We start from the raw sequence: 14668 nt of genomic DNA on the forward strand, positions 1-14668 counted from the left end.
TGGCAAGACTGGAAATGAGAACCCTGGGCCAGGAAAGAGAACAGAGCTCTGAGCCCTGCAGGGCAGATGCAAATGCAGCGCAGATCTGGATGGTGCTGGAGGAGGCAGGAGCCAAGACTCTGGGAAAGAATTGCATTCTTCAACTCAAGCACCGCAAGGCTTTTGATGGGCTTTGAGAAGTCTGCTGTCTTAGTTAGGGCTTCTACTGCTGAGATTAAACACCAGGATAAAAAAGCAATTTGGAGCCCTGCGTGGTGACACACGCCTTTAATCCCAGCACTCAGGAGGCAGAGGCAGGTGGATCTCTGTGAGTTCGAGGCCAGCCTGGCCTACCAAGTGAGTCCTTAATCCAAAATATAAAACAGCTCCAGTGTGTCTGTAAGGGACTCTCAAATGTCCCTCTGAAGCCCCACAATCCAGGTCTCCATCACCTGCACTGCTCCCAGCATCGTCTTTAAGACCCTACATCTCAGTTACCTCTGAGCAGCCAATGGGTTTTCTAGCCTAAAGACACACAAGTCCTTCCACAATCCTCCAAAGAAACACATGGCCAGCCAGGTCTGTCAAAGCGACACCCCAATTAACCTGTTAACAAGTTCTGTCTTAGTTGGGGTTTCCTATTGCTATGGTAAGCACCATGACCATAGGCAACCTGGGGAGGAAAGGGTTTATTCCAGTCACAACCATCACGTCACAGTTCTCCATCGAAAGACGTCCAGGGCAGGAATGCTGCTTACTGGCATGCTCCTCATGGCTTGCACAGCCTGCTTTCTTTAGTGCTCAGGACCACAAGCCCTGGGGTGGCACTGCCTTATAGTGACTAGCTGGGCCCTCCATGCCAATTATCAATCAGGAGAATGTACCATAGTTTTGCTCACAGGCCAAGTTGGTTGGGGGTACTTTCTTAATTGAGGTCTCACCTTCCAAAGTCACCCTACCTGTGTCAGGCTGACATACAGCCAGAGGTAGACTACAGGTCTACAGCTGCCCATGCATACCACGGTGGGTGCTTTCCCATATGTGTTCTATGTCAGATAATACTAGTACTAACCAGAGCACCGGCTAACTCAAAAGTTATCAAAAGGGGGGGGGGAATATTTTGGAGTTTTCTTTGTGAGAAGATAAAGCTAAGGTACTTCGCTTCAGATTAGTCTACTACATATCAGATGCTTTGGGGCTGTATCAAAATAAACATATACTCACAAAAGCTAATTTTTGAGAAAAAAATGTTTATTTTTAAATGCAGAGAGTGGAGAGAGAGAGAGAGAGAGAGAGAGAGAGAGAGAGAGAGAGAGAGAGAGAGAGAGGCCCCATTACTAACTTTTCTTACAGAGGGTTGGAGACACATGAACACATTTGCTTAGGACTTAGCTGAGGTTCAAGATGGCAGCGTTTCCCTGGCAGCTACTAATTGTCATAAGCTCTGAAAATTAAAGCTGCCTGGAACTCTGAAGTATTTGCCTTTCTCTTCAGCTTGAGGCTGCTATGTTCTTTTTGAAGGAAGAACAAACAGGGTTACCTTATCAAACCTACCACCTGAGATGTCCCAGCCTCAAGTGTCACTTCAACGCAGAGGAAGAAGTAGAAACCACAGCGAGTTGAGAGCAGAGCCACACATTCCCCAGTGGAGACAGGGCAGGTGCCCACAGACCTGGCGCAAGGTCATCCTAACGTGCTGTGCCTGAGACGGGGAGAGCTTCCTTCTGTCTAGGGTTCCAACATGCGTTTCTGAGGTAATTATGACAAGTCAGTGCACATGCAAAATTTAAGAGCGTGGCTTCCAGGTCTGCCCTGTGCAATAAGCGAACAGTTCAGTGTGGTGTGACCTCCTAACGCTGAGGCGAAGACCTCCTTGTGGAGGTAGATGATCAGTGTAGTGGAGACACTCTGTGACTGAAAATCAGGACACCTGGCTACCAACTCTGACTCACGTGTGTCACTAACTTGTTCTACTTTGGAACCAGAGAGATTGCTTAACGTCTCTGGAATCAACTTCATTTGATAAGGGCCAGGTGTTATAAAATACCATCTTGCGGAGAGCGGAAGAGGGTTGGCTACTAAAAAAAAATAGAAGAAGAAGAAGAGAGCCATGAGAACGCCATGAGGGAAGTAGACGTGCCCAAACTCTTCAAGGCCAAAGATGGACGGGATGGTAGAAATGCTGGGCTGCAGACTGCACTTACCATAGAACCGGGTGGGGAGAGCCTTGGCCACAGCCTCCAAAAGCAAGAACAGGGAAACAGCAGGCTAGCTCTCCAAAGGCTCGTTTATCAGGCTTTAATCATCCTTTTTTGGCGGGAAGGGGTGGTGTATGTATGTGTGTGCACACATGTGCATATAAAGGTGGAGGCCAGGAATCAAGACAGGACAGGCATCTCTCTCAATCACTCTTGGGTTTTTTTGTTTTTGTTTTTGTTTTGTTTTTTTAATACAAGAACCTGAACCTGGAGCTCACTGACTCGGGTAGACTGGCCAGTAATTAGGCCCCAAGGATCGTTCTGTCTTTGCCTTCCCAGTCTGGAGCTAGGGGTGTGTACTGCCATTCCTGGCTTTTATATAGATCCTGTGGATGGAACCCAAGTCCTCACACTTGTATGGCCTTACCGTCATCTGGTGAGGACATTTCAATATACTGATTTGGGGGACATAACATTTAAACCTCAGGGACTAGAGAGAGAGTTCAGCGGTTAGGAATAGCATGCTCTTACAGAAGACCTGGGTTCAGTGCCCAGCACCTACATCAGGCGAGCTGCAGTCTGTTACCTCCAGTTCCAGGGGATACTGCTCACACACACACAGGTACTAAAGTTTATACAAAAAGAAATAAAAATAACAAATCTTTAAAAATACATAAATCCATCCCTCCCCTTACTAGAGGGCCCACATGGAGCCTGAGCTGCCCATAGGCTCTGCATCTGTGTAGAGGACCTACGTCCAGTCCGTGCATGATGCTTCAGGCTCTTACAGGCTCCTCTCGGTCCTGGTTAGTTGGCTCTGCTGGTCTTCTTGTAGACCTCTAGGTCCTTTTATCCTCTGACTCAGTTGCCTGCTTTTTGATCACTTCCCCCTAATGAGACTGCCTTGCCAGGCCACAGGGGAGGAGGACAAACTCAGTCCTGATGGGACTTGGTGAGCTAGGAGGTGAGTGCGTAGGGAGGGCTCCCCTATTCCAAGGAATAGGGGAGGGGCGGAGGAGGGAGGGTGGGACTGGGAGGAAAGGAGGGAGGGGTCTACGACCGGGATGTAAAGGGAATAAATAAATTATATTTACTAATGCTACAAAATCAGACTGTATTAAAGCATTAGAAAGCATCACAGCATGTCCACCAGAGCCCACAGATCAGCCCCTTTAGACTGGACAGAGCAGCACTGTGATATGTTTAACAGCGACTTGTAATGACAATCGTTACGATTCTCATTAGCAAGTGACACTGTGTGTGTATGTGGGCATGAATTTATGTATAGGAATGTATACATGCATGATTCTATTTGATATAGTTAACTTCAAAGCTGTTTAATTACACTCTAAAAAGTGATCCAGCCTTAGCAAATGAACACAAAGACAAGAATCCCAACCTTCACTAACTGCAGCCCTCTTCACATGCACTGCACATACAGCATTTCCAGCACACAAAGAGCAGCTTCATGTCTTTGCCTGGAGTCTGCTGAATGAATGCTACTCTTGAGCTTATTAACATTTTAGGATCCAAACTGCTGAGGAGAAACCATTAACAGCAGCTGACAATACTGGGCTTATTTGCCCAACCACAGGAAGGTGCAGCATGTGTCCCATCACTACTAGCATGCTGACATTTGGGCCACAGATTCTACAAACCCATTTCTCAAGTACTCTGGCTATTATAGCTACCCATAAATAGAAAGCTGTGTGCTGGCCACTAAGATGCCTCTGGTCCACCTACAGCAGTGCTTCTCAGGATGTGGGTCCCCATAAGTAGCAGCAAAGTAGCAGGTGCCTGAGGGACACTGGAGCATGCCGACCCCTGAACTCAAACAGATCCACAGGGCTGGGAACTTTGGAGTAGGGCCAAGTCACCTGGGTTTCACAAAGTCGCCCAGGTGAATGCGGTACAGACTGTCACTTGAGAGCATGGCTCTACAGAATTAAGCCCAAACTTACTAGGATGGTGTCAAGGCATTTCAGGTCCAGCTCTTGTCCACCTATCAAGCCTTGCCCCTCCACTGCATGACAAGCACCAGCACAGTGTCCACTTGACACAGGCTAAACACTAAGGCTGTTTCACTACTCTCTGTCTCTCTGTCTCTCTGTCTCTCTGTCTCTCTCTCTCTCTCTCTCTCTCTCTCTCTCTCTCTCTCTCTCTCTCTCTCTGACTATGTACATCGGGAACCATCTACTCACATCTACCTTATATGACTCAATGGGACTGAGAGATAGTCAACCTTCACGCCACTCGGTGTTAATTTTAAGAGATGTTATTTCTTAGCCGCTGTTCCAGGTTGACCATCCCACACATCTGTAGCACTACTGTACTCTCGAGTATATCAGTACTGCTGCATTTATCAGTAGACTATGACCTCCTTTAGTTCAGGGACAGTTTTAGTCATTGCACTGCTGGACCTAATACACAACGGCACCCAAGAAATGTTTGCTGAGTAAAGAAAGACTGATTTCTAGTGATTCCTGGGCACTCACTGCTGATACGACGCATCTTAGAAGATCTCAAGGGCTCTCCTAACAACCCAGAATCAGAGGAAGTGGCACTGAGCTCAGAGAAGAGATAGCGGACATTAAATACAGTGGGTAGGCCGGCGGTTCCTGGGAGTGTGACAGTAAGACAGTAGCACACGAAGAAGAAACAGGGTACGAATAACTGTTTAGAGAGGAAAGATAAGTCGAGCTAGGGGACAAGAAAGTCCGCGAGGGTGGAGTGCAGTGGTGGGTCAAATGGCAGGAGGCAGGCAGAGTGGGCGTCATGCCAAACAAGCGGAAGGCCATGAAGCGTTTGGGAGAGCCAGAGTGCTATCGCAAGAGCTGTAAAGACTTTCATGTCACTATGCCCTCTGAAAAGAGCTACACAGGTCGTCAGCAATGTCCAGCCCAACTGGCAAAGACAGGGAAGACTGGAAACAGTTCCTGGAAATTAGCCAGTGCTTGCCAACCTCCTTCAGTTCCAAGACCAACAAGCGATGAATGTCAGTAATGAAGAAAACCCAAACAATGTGTATTTGTCCATTGCTTGAGTGAATAAAGTCTAGGGGAAGAATGTTTGTGGAGTAAACTAAACCAGAAACAAACTGGTCACTATTTGTCAGTTTGCTAGAATGATGTCCTTGTCACACACAATTAGATTTTCATGCTCACAAGCCAAGCATGAGTTCCGTTGCAGGCCTCTCAGCTAGAGTCCTGTCTGATGCACTTCCTGTTTCTAGGTCCTCATCCCCACTGAAGGGCTGGGAGGACCTCCAGGGCTCTTCCTGCCTTCAGCAGACTCGTCACTGCAACTCCCACGTGAGCCGTGAAGCTCCCATGACTTGGGAGATCAACTGCTGACCTCTCACCTCTTGAATGTAATCAAGCCATTGAGCATAGAGCCATCATGTTCAAGGAGAGCCTCTGCCTAAAAGCCACGCTGGACAAAGTGGGACTACATGAGGTCAGAACTGAGAGTGAAGCTTGCAGGGGAAATATTTGACCCATGGGCTGTCGTGAGATATGACCAGGCTAGCCACTCCTACATGCTCCTGTGCTTAGTCAGTGGATGAGGATGGGATAACAATTTAGTTGTAATCTGAATAAATTAATAAACTTAAAATAAAAATAAAATAAATAAAACTTAATTTAAATGCAAAGCAAGACATTAAGAATGATAGTGAGCTAGGCACATTAAAACAAAACATTGTAATAAAGCTGCCATCGCTGTTACTCGTGCCCCTTGGATCCATTTTTAAGTAAGAGTTACGTGAACAACTGCATAGTCAGTAGAAGGGCTAAGTAGCTACGGCTAGCAGGTGAATAGCATAGAAAACATGGATGCTTTGGACAAAGAGAATTTCCACCTAGGATGGCATGGAGCAACTGGGGAGAGATCTCGTCACGCTACTGTCGGCAGTGCAGCTTGGAACCACAGTGACCCAGTGAGAAAGGGCTTTTCTGTGCTGAACTTACACCAACAAAGAAAACCATGTAAGAGATGAGGGTAGTGAACCAAATCCCCATATGTTAAGTGCAGCATTCCTTAAAACACGCGCCAAACCGCCTGGGAGCGAAGCGCCTTCCCTGTGGGAGCAATGAGGATAAGAAGAACGCCCGCCCTTACCGCAGGCGCCCTTACCGCAGGCCTCAGAGACAAGCCTTCCTCATTCAGAGTAAGCCCCAAGCCTCCCAGCGCCAGCAAGGCCCATCATGACCAGTCGCTGCACCTTAGCGAGCTCCTGTCTAGCTGTTTTCCTCCAGCCTGTCTCTTTTGGTCAACCTTTCCCAAGTGCCGCCCCAGCTGTCTGCATCTCCTACCGCCCTGACTCACTCCCCGCCACACACACCTAGACTGCTCTCCAAAGTGCTTACCACCTCCTGACAAGTGTGCGGCTCTTTACTGTTTGACTTCCTCCCAGCTCAGTGAGACTTTGCTTCTTGCTGAAGCATCATCACTAAGTTAATGTTCAACAAGACTTCCGTGGACATGTACGGAAGGCCTTCCTTAGGGGCTCAAGAACCAGGGCCTCTTCCTCATCTGTACCCTCCTTGCTTCCTTTGCACACAGCTCCTGTGTTCTGCAAGTGACTGCGCTAACTGGAAACTTGTGGCAACAGAATGTTTTAAAGTCCCCGACTCGACTCTCATTTGTTCTTTTAACGCCACTACCTGGCAGGGATCTGAACGGATCTGGGAACTTTTTGTTTGGTTGGGTTTTTTCGTTTGTTTGTTTTGTTTTTTCTTTTTTCTTTTTTTAAGAAATGCATATTTTTATTTTATTTTTTTTTTTATTAATTTATTCTTGTTACATCTCAATGTTTATCCCATCCCTTGTATCCTCCCATTCCTCCCCCCCCTGTTTTGTTTTTTCAAGACAGGATTTCTGTGTAGCTGTGGCTGCCCTGGACTCACTTTGTAGACCAGGCTGGCCTTGAACTCACAGCAATCCACTTGCCTCTGCCTCCCGAGTGCTGGGATTAAATGTGTGCACCACCACGCCCGGCTAGATCTGGGGATTTTTAGAAGTCTATTCTTCCCGATGACTTCTGTCTACAGAAGACTCTGTGCTGTAACATGCCCTCCAGCTTTACATATATAAAGGGGCAGGGGAAATGTGGGAGCACAGGCAAGCGACAAGGAGCTAAAAGCCACCCTCATATCAAACCTCTCCCCAGGTCAAGCCTAGGTAAGGAGCCCTACTTCATCTGAGGCAAAATGATGGAGCACATACATCTGGGCTTTAGCAAACTAAAATACAAGAGTAGAAAGAGGAGAAATCGTACCAATCCAAACACTTACCTGGTGGGAAAGACTAAGCGAACCACGACACTAACCTGCCGGGATGACTTAAGTGACATCAAGCAGAAACATCAATGAAAACCACACTGAGTATAATAGAAATTATACTCAGTCAAGCTCAGTGCTAAGATCTGTGGCCACAGTTAAATTTTTAGGCTTTTAAGGCTAAAGTGGTTCACTTGGAAGCACAAGCACTGAGTTTGATTCCTGGAACCCACATAACAGATGTTGGAGCTGGTAGTGTGGGCTTGTAACCCTGTCGCTGCCAGAGTGGGGACAGGTGGACCCTGGGGCCACACTGGCCAACCACCTAGCATACGTGGTAAGTTCCAGGCCAGGGAAAGGCCCTTTTCAGCCTTACCTCAGCATGAAAGATAGAAAGTGCCTAATAATACTCAAAGTTGTCCTCTGGCCTCAACATGTATGCACACATGCATGCACATGCATGCAGATGTGCACACACACATGCACACATGCCTACACATACATGAACACACACACAAAGAAAATACAAATTTTGTCAGGATGAAATTACTTTTACTTTCTTTAATGATATTAGACCAGCAGTTCTTAACCCATGGGTCTCGATCCCTTTGGGGGTCAAACAACCTTTCACAGGGGTCACGTATCAGATATCCTGCACAGCAGATATTACATTCCTAACAGCAGCAAAGTACAGTTATGAAGGAGGAACAAGAATAACTGTGTGGGGTCATCACAACAGGAGGAGTTATATTAAGAGTTCACAGCATTGGGAAGGTTGAGAACCTCCGTAGTAGACCATAGTTTTAATAGATTTAAATTACTGAAGTACATGTCAGCAAATTTGCCGAAGACCTGACAGGAGAGTGGACTCTGGGGTGAGACTGAGGCCCTTTTACAAGTGCACTTGGAGAAAACGAATCGGTTCTTACCCTTGTGCCTCTTCAGTTGGGGAATGCTGCTAATTGTAGTTGCTTGGATTATTTCCACTACAATTTGATACCTGATTTTAAAAGAGAAAGAAAAAAATTCAATAGGAAGAAAACGCTATTTGCATACATACCTTTAGACTGTGTTTATGCTAAACCAACAGCACAGGGGCTATGAGGCCCCAGGACTCAGCAAAGCAATTCTAATGGCCGGAACACCTAAAAGGGTCAGGACGGTGCCACGTGTTAGCACTTCTGAGGCCCTAGTGTAAGAGCCACTCTGTTCGGACAGAGATCATTGCTACCTGCTCCCATGATTGAAAAACTTCAAGGTCATGTACAACTCTGAGGGTCATGTTAAACTCTTCCATTCAGCCTTCCCCAGTAACTAGAGACAATCAGTTTTATCCCTTACATTTTCATTTCTCAATAAGATGGCCACTACTTACGTGTAGCTATTATGTTTAGTTATATTAAAATCTTAAGATTGGGGCTGTAGCTCAGTGGTGTATCACATGTACAATGTACAAGCTTCACATTCCATCCTTTGTAGTATATATATATACATATATGTGTATATATATATATATATGTAATGCGCACACACACACACACACACACACGACACATGACACAAAGACCTTGAGCTACATTTCCAGTGCTCAGCAGCCTCAGATGCGCTGGCTGAGCTGGAGTGTACAAGCAGAAAGAAGCTTCTTTAAGCACACACAGTCTGTTGATGGTCTGACCCCGCAGCCTGCTGTCACTGCCCTACTGTATTTCTTCATTGCTTCTCACAAGACTGTTCCAGACCTTTAGTGGCAGAGCATCTGCTGCGCATCTCTGGCGCAGATACTTTTCAGAAGCTGATTTGACACTTTTAATACTGAGAGAGCCAAAAACCATTAGCTTAGGACACAGGGAACATACATGTACACCAGAAACGACCTCACTCAGGGAAGATAAGTAGAAGTTTCCATGTTAGGTGACAAGAACAAGCCTAGGATTGTGGTTGTTTTGAATGTATTTAATTGGACTTTAGAAATGAAGGTTTGTTTTTTGGCTTTTTGGCTTTGTTTTGAGACAAATTCTCAGTACGTAGCCCTGGCTGTCCTGGAACTCACTCTGTAGACCAGGTTGGCCTCGAACCCACATCGATTCACCTGCCACTGCCTCCTGAGTGCTGGGATCAAAGGTGTGCGTCACCACATCTGTCTTAGAAATGAAGTTCTTGAGAACACTCAACGGTTACTAGGCACTTCCCTAACCACACTGACCTGTCCTGAGTGTTTCATATCTTCTAGTTCCACCGTGTTTAGAGGTTGCCCACAATAAAGCTAGTTAGCATCAGTTCTTACTTTTTAAACAATAACGCTGGCTAAGCCTGGTAGTGCAGACCCCAGCTTCTAGGCAGTTAAGACAGTGAGATCATGAGAGTGAGGCCAGCCTGGACAACAAAGTGAGTCAGGGACCAGCCTGGGAAACTTGGTGAGATCATGTCTCAAAATGAAAAGGGAAAAAGGGATTGGTGACACAGCTCAGCGACATACCACCTGCCTAACATTCACAAGGCCCATTTTAAAAGAAACAGAGCAACAACAGACCACCGGCTGGATTTTAGAGCAAAACAACCACATAACGTTCTCAGCTTTTCAGCCAAAATCACAGGAGACACACAAATTCGTCAAAATTAAAGCTAGTTATGGGTTCCTCACAAACTTGTGCCTTTTTTATTTCTTCAGTTACACGATATAAATACTGATGCCTGATGCTCGCCATCGCAAAGGCAAGCTGTCATTAGCGCTGACACACTGTCACCTCTAGACTGTGGCAGACACTGGCAGCTACCACAGTTTTATCAGGGAAAGCAATGTCCTTAGCCCAAAAGGCCTGAGGGGTCAGGGATGACCACTGCTAGAGTTCCATTAGAGGAGATGTTGGAAAGGGCTGGCTTCCAGAAAAACATTCTTGGTGGGCAAGCTGCATAGAGAAGCCCCCGACATGTCTATCTTTGCCTTTCTATGACTGTCCTGTGTGAAGCCAGGATGGATGTAATTGGAGGAAGGGACCTGAGCCACCTCCATCCTTCAGGGGCCATAAGGACGAGGCCACATGCTCGGCATGGTAAAGTAAGAAGAGACGGGGAGCGTAGGTCTCCAGCGACAGCCCTAAGCCATCAAATCAGTCCCACACTATCTCATGCTGTCGCCGGCAATTTGTGCTGTGGGAAGAAAGCTAATTATAAGTCACTGTGTGTGAACCTATCTCACCCAACCAGAAGGCAGCTCTTTGAGAACTCCATACACACAGAAAATATCTCTAGGCTGATTATATATTCAGGCTGTTTTCCAAATCAGGGCCTTGCTAAAAACGTTACAGATCATAGTTTTCTGGTAGAATCACCATCATTCCACCAAATGATGGCAAAGCCCAAAAAATGGCTCCTTATGTGACTTGTGCTGCAAGTTGCTAAACAGATGAGGAAATAGTTGACAAGAAGCCGCCACATTCCTGGAACTACCAAAACCTACCACTCCCTAACCATGTCCCTCACTTAGTCTTTGAGGTTTGAAGTTTACTACCGGAACTCACTCACTTATCACTCACTTCCAGAGTGTGTCTGCAAACACCTCCCTGTGTGCTGCAATCCGGACGTCTTAAGTCGCCTCACTTTCCATCCACACAGTGCTTCTAACCTGAAGTGTACCACAAGGAAACAACAGGCAAGATGACCTAACCTGCTTTAAAAAAAGCCTAAACTATTACATACATGTTTATTGTAGGAACTTCTATAAGGAAAAGAACAGAGATCGTCAAAGCTGCTTTCTTTTTGGCTGTGCTTTTCCTATGCTTCAGACACACAGGAACAGACACTGATGTGGCTGGTCTCTGCTTCAGGACACTGGGGATTAACCAGATTCAAGGAAAAGCACTCAGCCAATGGTATTTATATTTAAACAATGTGTGTAAATAAATGTTTATATGACTTTAATTCTCAAAATATGAATGATGTGCGTATTTATAACTGCAGACATATGACTGCAAATGAGCCTGGACTACTACCAGGCAAACGGGACTGACAGAAGGGCGGTTGTATTAAACTGGTATAATTATGCGTCATTTAAAAACTTCTCTAAACTGTTGCTCTCTTCCTGTTTCACTCTCTTCTTGATTCCCTAAGCTTACATCTCCGTTTCTGCACTAGTGTCGCCATTTTTCTGAAATGCTCTGTTTGAGAAGCCCAGTCTATTAGTGGGCACCCATCTCAAAGCCCTGTTGATTTGTCCTCTGCACATCTTCAAAGGCGCTCCTATTCTTCCTCCTGCTGTCACCCCATTTTTTCCTAACCTGTGGGTCACGGCGTTGGCTCATCAGTCTGTCCTTCTCTCTCGTCCCAACCCACTTGAGCACCTTTGACAAACCCCTCTCCCTCCTTCACCCCATCCCTTCCTTGCTCAGCACCTCCTCACAGAAGGAGCCTCCCCACACCCCCACACCCCGCCTAGGCTGCCTTCCCCTCTACAAGCAGACTAGCATCAGCTCTCCCACCAGCCCTACTCCTTTTCCCCTCCATAGAGACACAGAGCCCAAGCAAGCCAACTTCTGGGCCAGTCTCCAAACTAGTTTCTCCTGGCTCTTCCTCTGCTTCCTCCCAGAAGGCCACCTCCCGGAAGGAATGCCTATCTAATCGGAGCTCGCCACTCGTGCCTTCTCTCTTACCACGTTACATCAAAAGCTGTCCTCTCTCAAACCCCATTTCACTTCTGCCTGATAATAAAGCCGATTCATTTACTATTTTATGCTGCCGGTTTAAAGAGTCATACTTCCTCAAAGAGTGCTATGGAAAAACAAAGATGGGGTGTCTGGTCATTGTGTGTCTAGTCATGGAAGTCTAAAAACTGATGACACATTTTTAAGTCCAAGGAAACTTTGTGGCTTTGTCTACAAAAAAAGATGGGATACTGAAGAAATACACACCATCTGAGTAAAGAGTTGACACTTTTTTTAAAGCTAACTCCTGAAATTACAGCGTAACAGGAGCTCCCAATTTACAGCTGATGCACTAGGTACTAGGTTTCTTTTATAATAGATGCTACAGTCACCTCCCCACTCAGAAGTAGACAACAGAGCTCAGGTGGATTAAGAAATCCAAACAAAGTTACACTGCTTGTAAGTACCACACCCAGAATGACAGCTGGGGATTGCCTAGCCCACACCTCACGCTTTTACCCACTCCCCTGCTCTTCTAAAGCTCAAAGTATAGAAGCGCGGCTCACATCAGATAGCGCCGAGACTTGTGCCTTCCATATCCCCCTAGCGTAGTGAGACTGTAGGCTCCCGGTACACTGCAGCCCTTCCCTGACTCCCAACCCTCGCACACAATCTCCTCCCTCCCCTTATCTGCTCAAATCCCATCAGTTCTAAAACACCTGAGGTCATGGCCATTCCCCATGATGCTGAGGATTGCTCTTTCATCATGAGAGACTTAATGCTACAACTGCCTGGTTTTTAAACCCACTTCACTCCACTTCTAGCCTGAAGACCTGCCTTACTGCTTAGCTATTTATATCCTCATGTGTCTGCAATGCTGGATTATTACAAACAGCACACACACACTCCCTGTCTCTAGGGAGCTATTTAAACACCCGGCAGCAGCCTTTGAGACTGGTTCCAAAACCAAGAGATAGTTGTAGGCTTTGCCTTGATCAGACCTGTGTAAATTGTTGGTATGTCTCCCCAAAATGATGGTGTGAACTCAACAAGAAGAGCAGGCTGGTGAGGTGGCTCCGTAGACAAGGGGGCTTGCTGCTGAGCTACGAAGCCTGACAACCTAAGTTTGATCCCAAGGACACGCGTGGTGGAGGGAGAGAACCAACTGGCCTAACTTGTCCACAGATGCCCTGTGACATGTGTGCATGGATACACACACAATTAGTAAACAAATGTAGTCAAAAAAAAAAAAAACCCCACACATCTTTTAATTTAATTAAGGAGAATTGCCATAACTTCAATTCAACTACTTCCAAGCTCCAGCACTTCCCCTGCCTACAGTCTCTCTTCTGTAATGGACAAGGTAAAAACTACACAAAGAGGCCTCACTTGCTCCTCTGAGTAGCCACCTCACCTCTGTTTCACTTTAATCACTAAATTCGGCTAAACAGACCTAGAGCAGATTGGTATTTATGAAGTAATCCCGCACACTTGAGACACTTGAGATGCCTTGAGCTCCAAAGCGGCCTGCAGAGTACCACACTTCTACCAACTACTGCTCACTCCAGGCCTGGAGCCGTAGAAAGTGGACTTGAAAGTTACCTACATTCCAAACACAGTCTCAGCAGTCTGCCCCTCTCTGTCTCTGTTTCTGTCTCTCCTCCCCTTCCTCCCCAGTCCCCGGTGCGCTGGCCTGTATGTGCATGCGTGCATGCGTGCATGTGTGTTTGTAAGAGATGTATACGGATTTTTAATGTAGCCATACTTCTCCGTAATTAAAAAGGTACCCCATACTCTCTAGTCCTGAATCTAAGCAAATCAGGTTTATACACTGAGGTCTCTAACTACAGTAGGCTGGAGAATGTATGCCAGACGGACTGTGCCAGGGGAGAGCGCAGTCCTGGACAACTTACAGGAAGCATTGCTTCATAGCTCAAAAGCAGGGCTTTATCAACGCAGGCAACTTTGAGCGGATCAGGGTTCAATTTCCTCAGGGACCATAACTTTAAGGAAAGCTATGTGCAGGAGCCTCAAAGCTGGAGCTCTGTGTCTCAGTTATAAACCTAAGGTGTTTCTGTGTGTTAACAGTCAACACCAGGGTACACCCTTCCTGCTGGTACAACTTCAATCAAGTGTCCAATGGTCTAAGCCTTGGGGTGGGGAGGGAAATCTCAGTGATTAGGAAAACTCAAGAAGTGGGGATCATAATGCCCTTTACGGCTGCAGTGTGTATCAGGGAGAAATGCTACTTCCTGTTAACTGGGTGGCTGGCTGTGCAGTCTGTTACTGCAGCCAGCCAGACTTCATTTTCTCAACGTGAGCCCACATTTAGTTTCTCTAAGATACTGTCTTTCACTAAAGAAAATGAAAAACACACAAAACACAGCACACAGCGTTAACCTCCATTCACATCTGCCCTTTTTCCTGCTCAGTACTTGTTTTATTTTTTATTTTATTTTATTTTTGGGGGGGACTTTATAAGACTTTATAACTCATACTATCTTAAAGATAGTTTTTAAAAAATAATCTGAGGACTGGAGCAATGGCTCAGTGGTTAAGAGTGTTTACTGTTCTT

The 14668-nt window shown here is 46.2% G+C and overlaps 1 protein-coding gene across 1 annotated transcript in view; it reads right to left on the minus strand.

Annotated features, from left to right (window-relative positions):
• The window catches only part of Snx25 (sorting nexin 25), a 113609-nt gene that overhangs the window by 32128 nt on the left and 66813 nt on the right, over positions 1-14668 (minus strand). The window contains exon 6 of the mRNA XM_051169724.1: positions 8386-8456. Within this exon, the coding sequence (XP_051025681.1) occupies positions 8386-8456 (71 nt within the window). The remainder of the gene's footprint in view (positions 1-8385; positions 8457-14668) is intronic.

This window comes from Acomys russatus, chromosome 27 (assembly GCF_903995435.1).
Source record: "Acomys russatus chromosome 27, mAcoRus1.1, whole genome shotgun sequence".
NCBI lineage: Eukaryota > Metazoa > Chordata > Mammalia > Rodentia > Muridae > Acomys > Acomys russatus.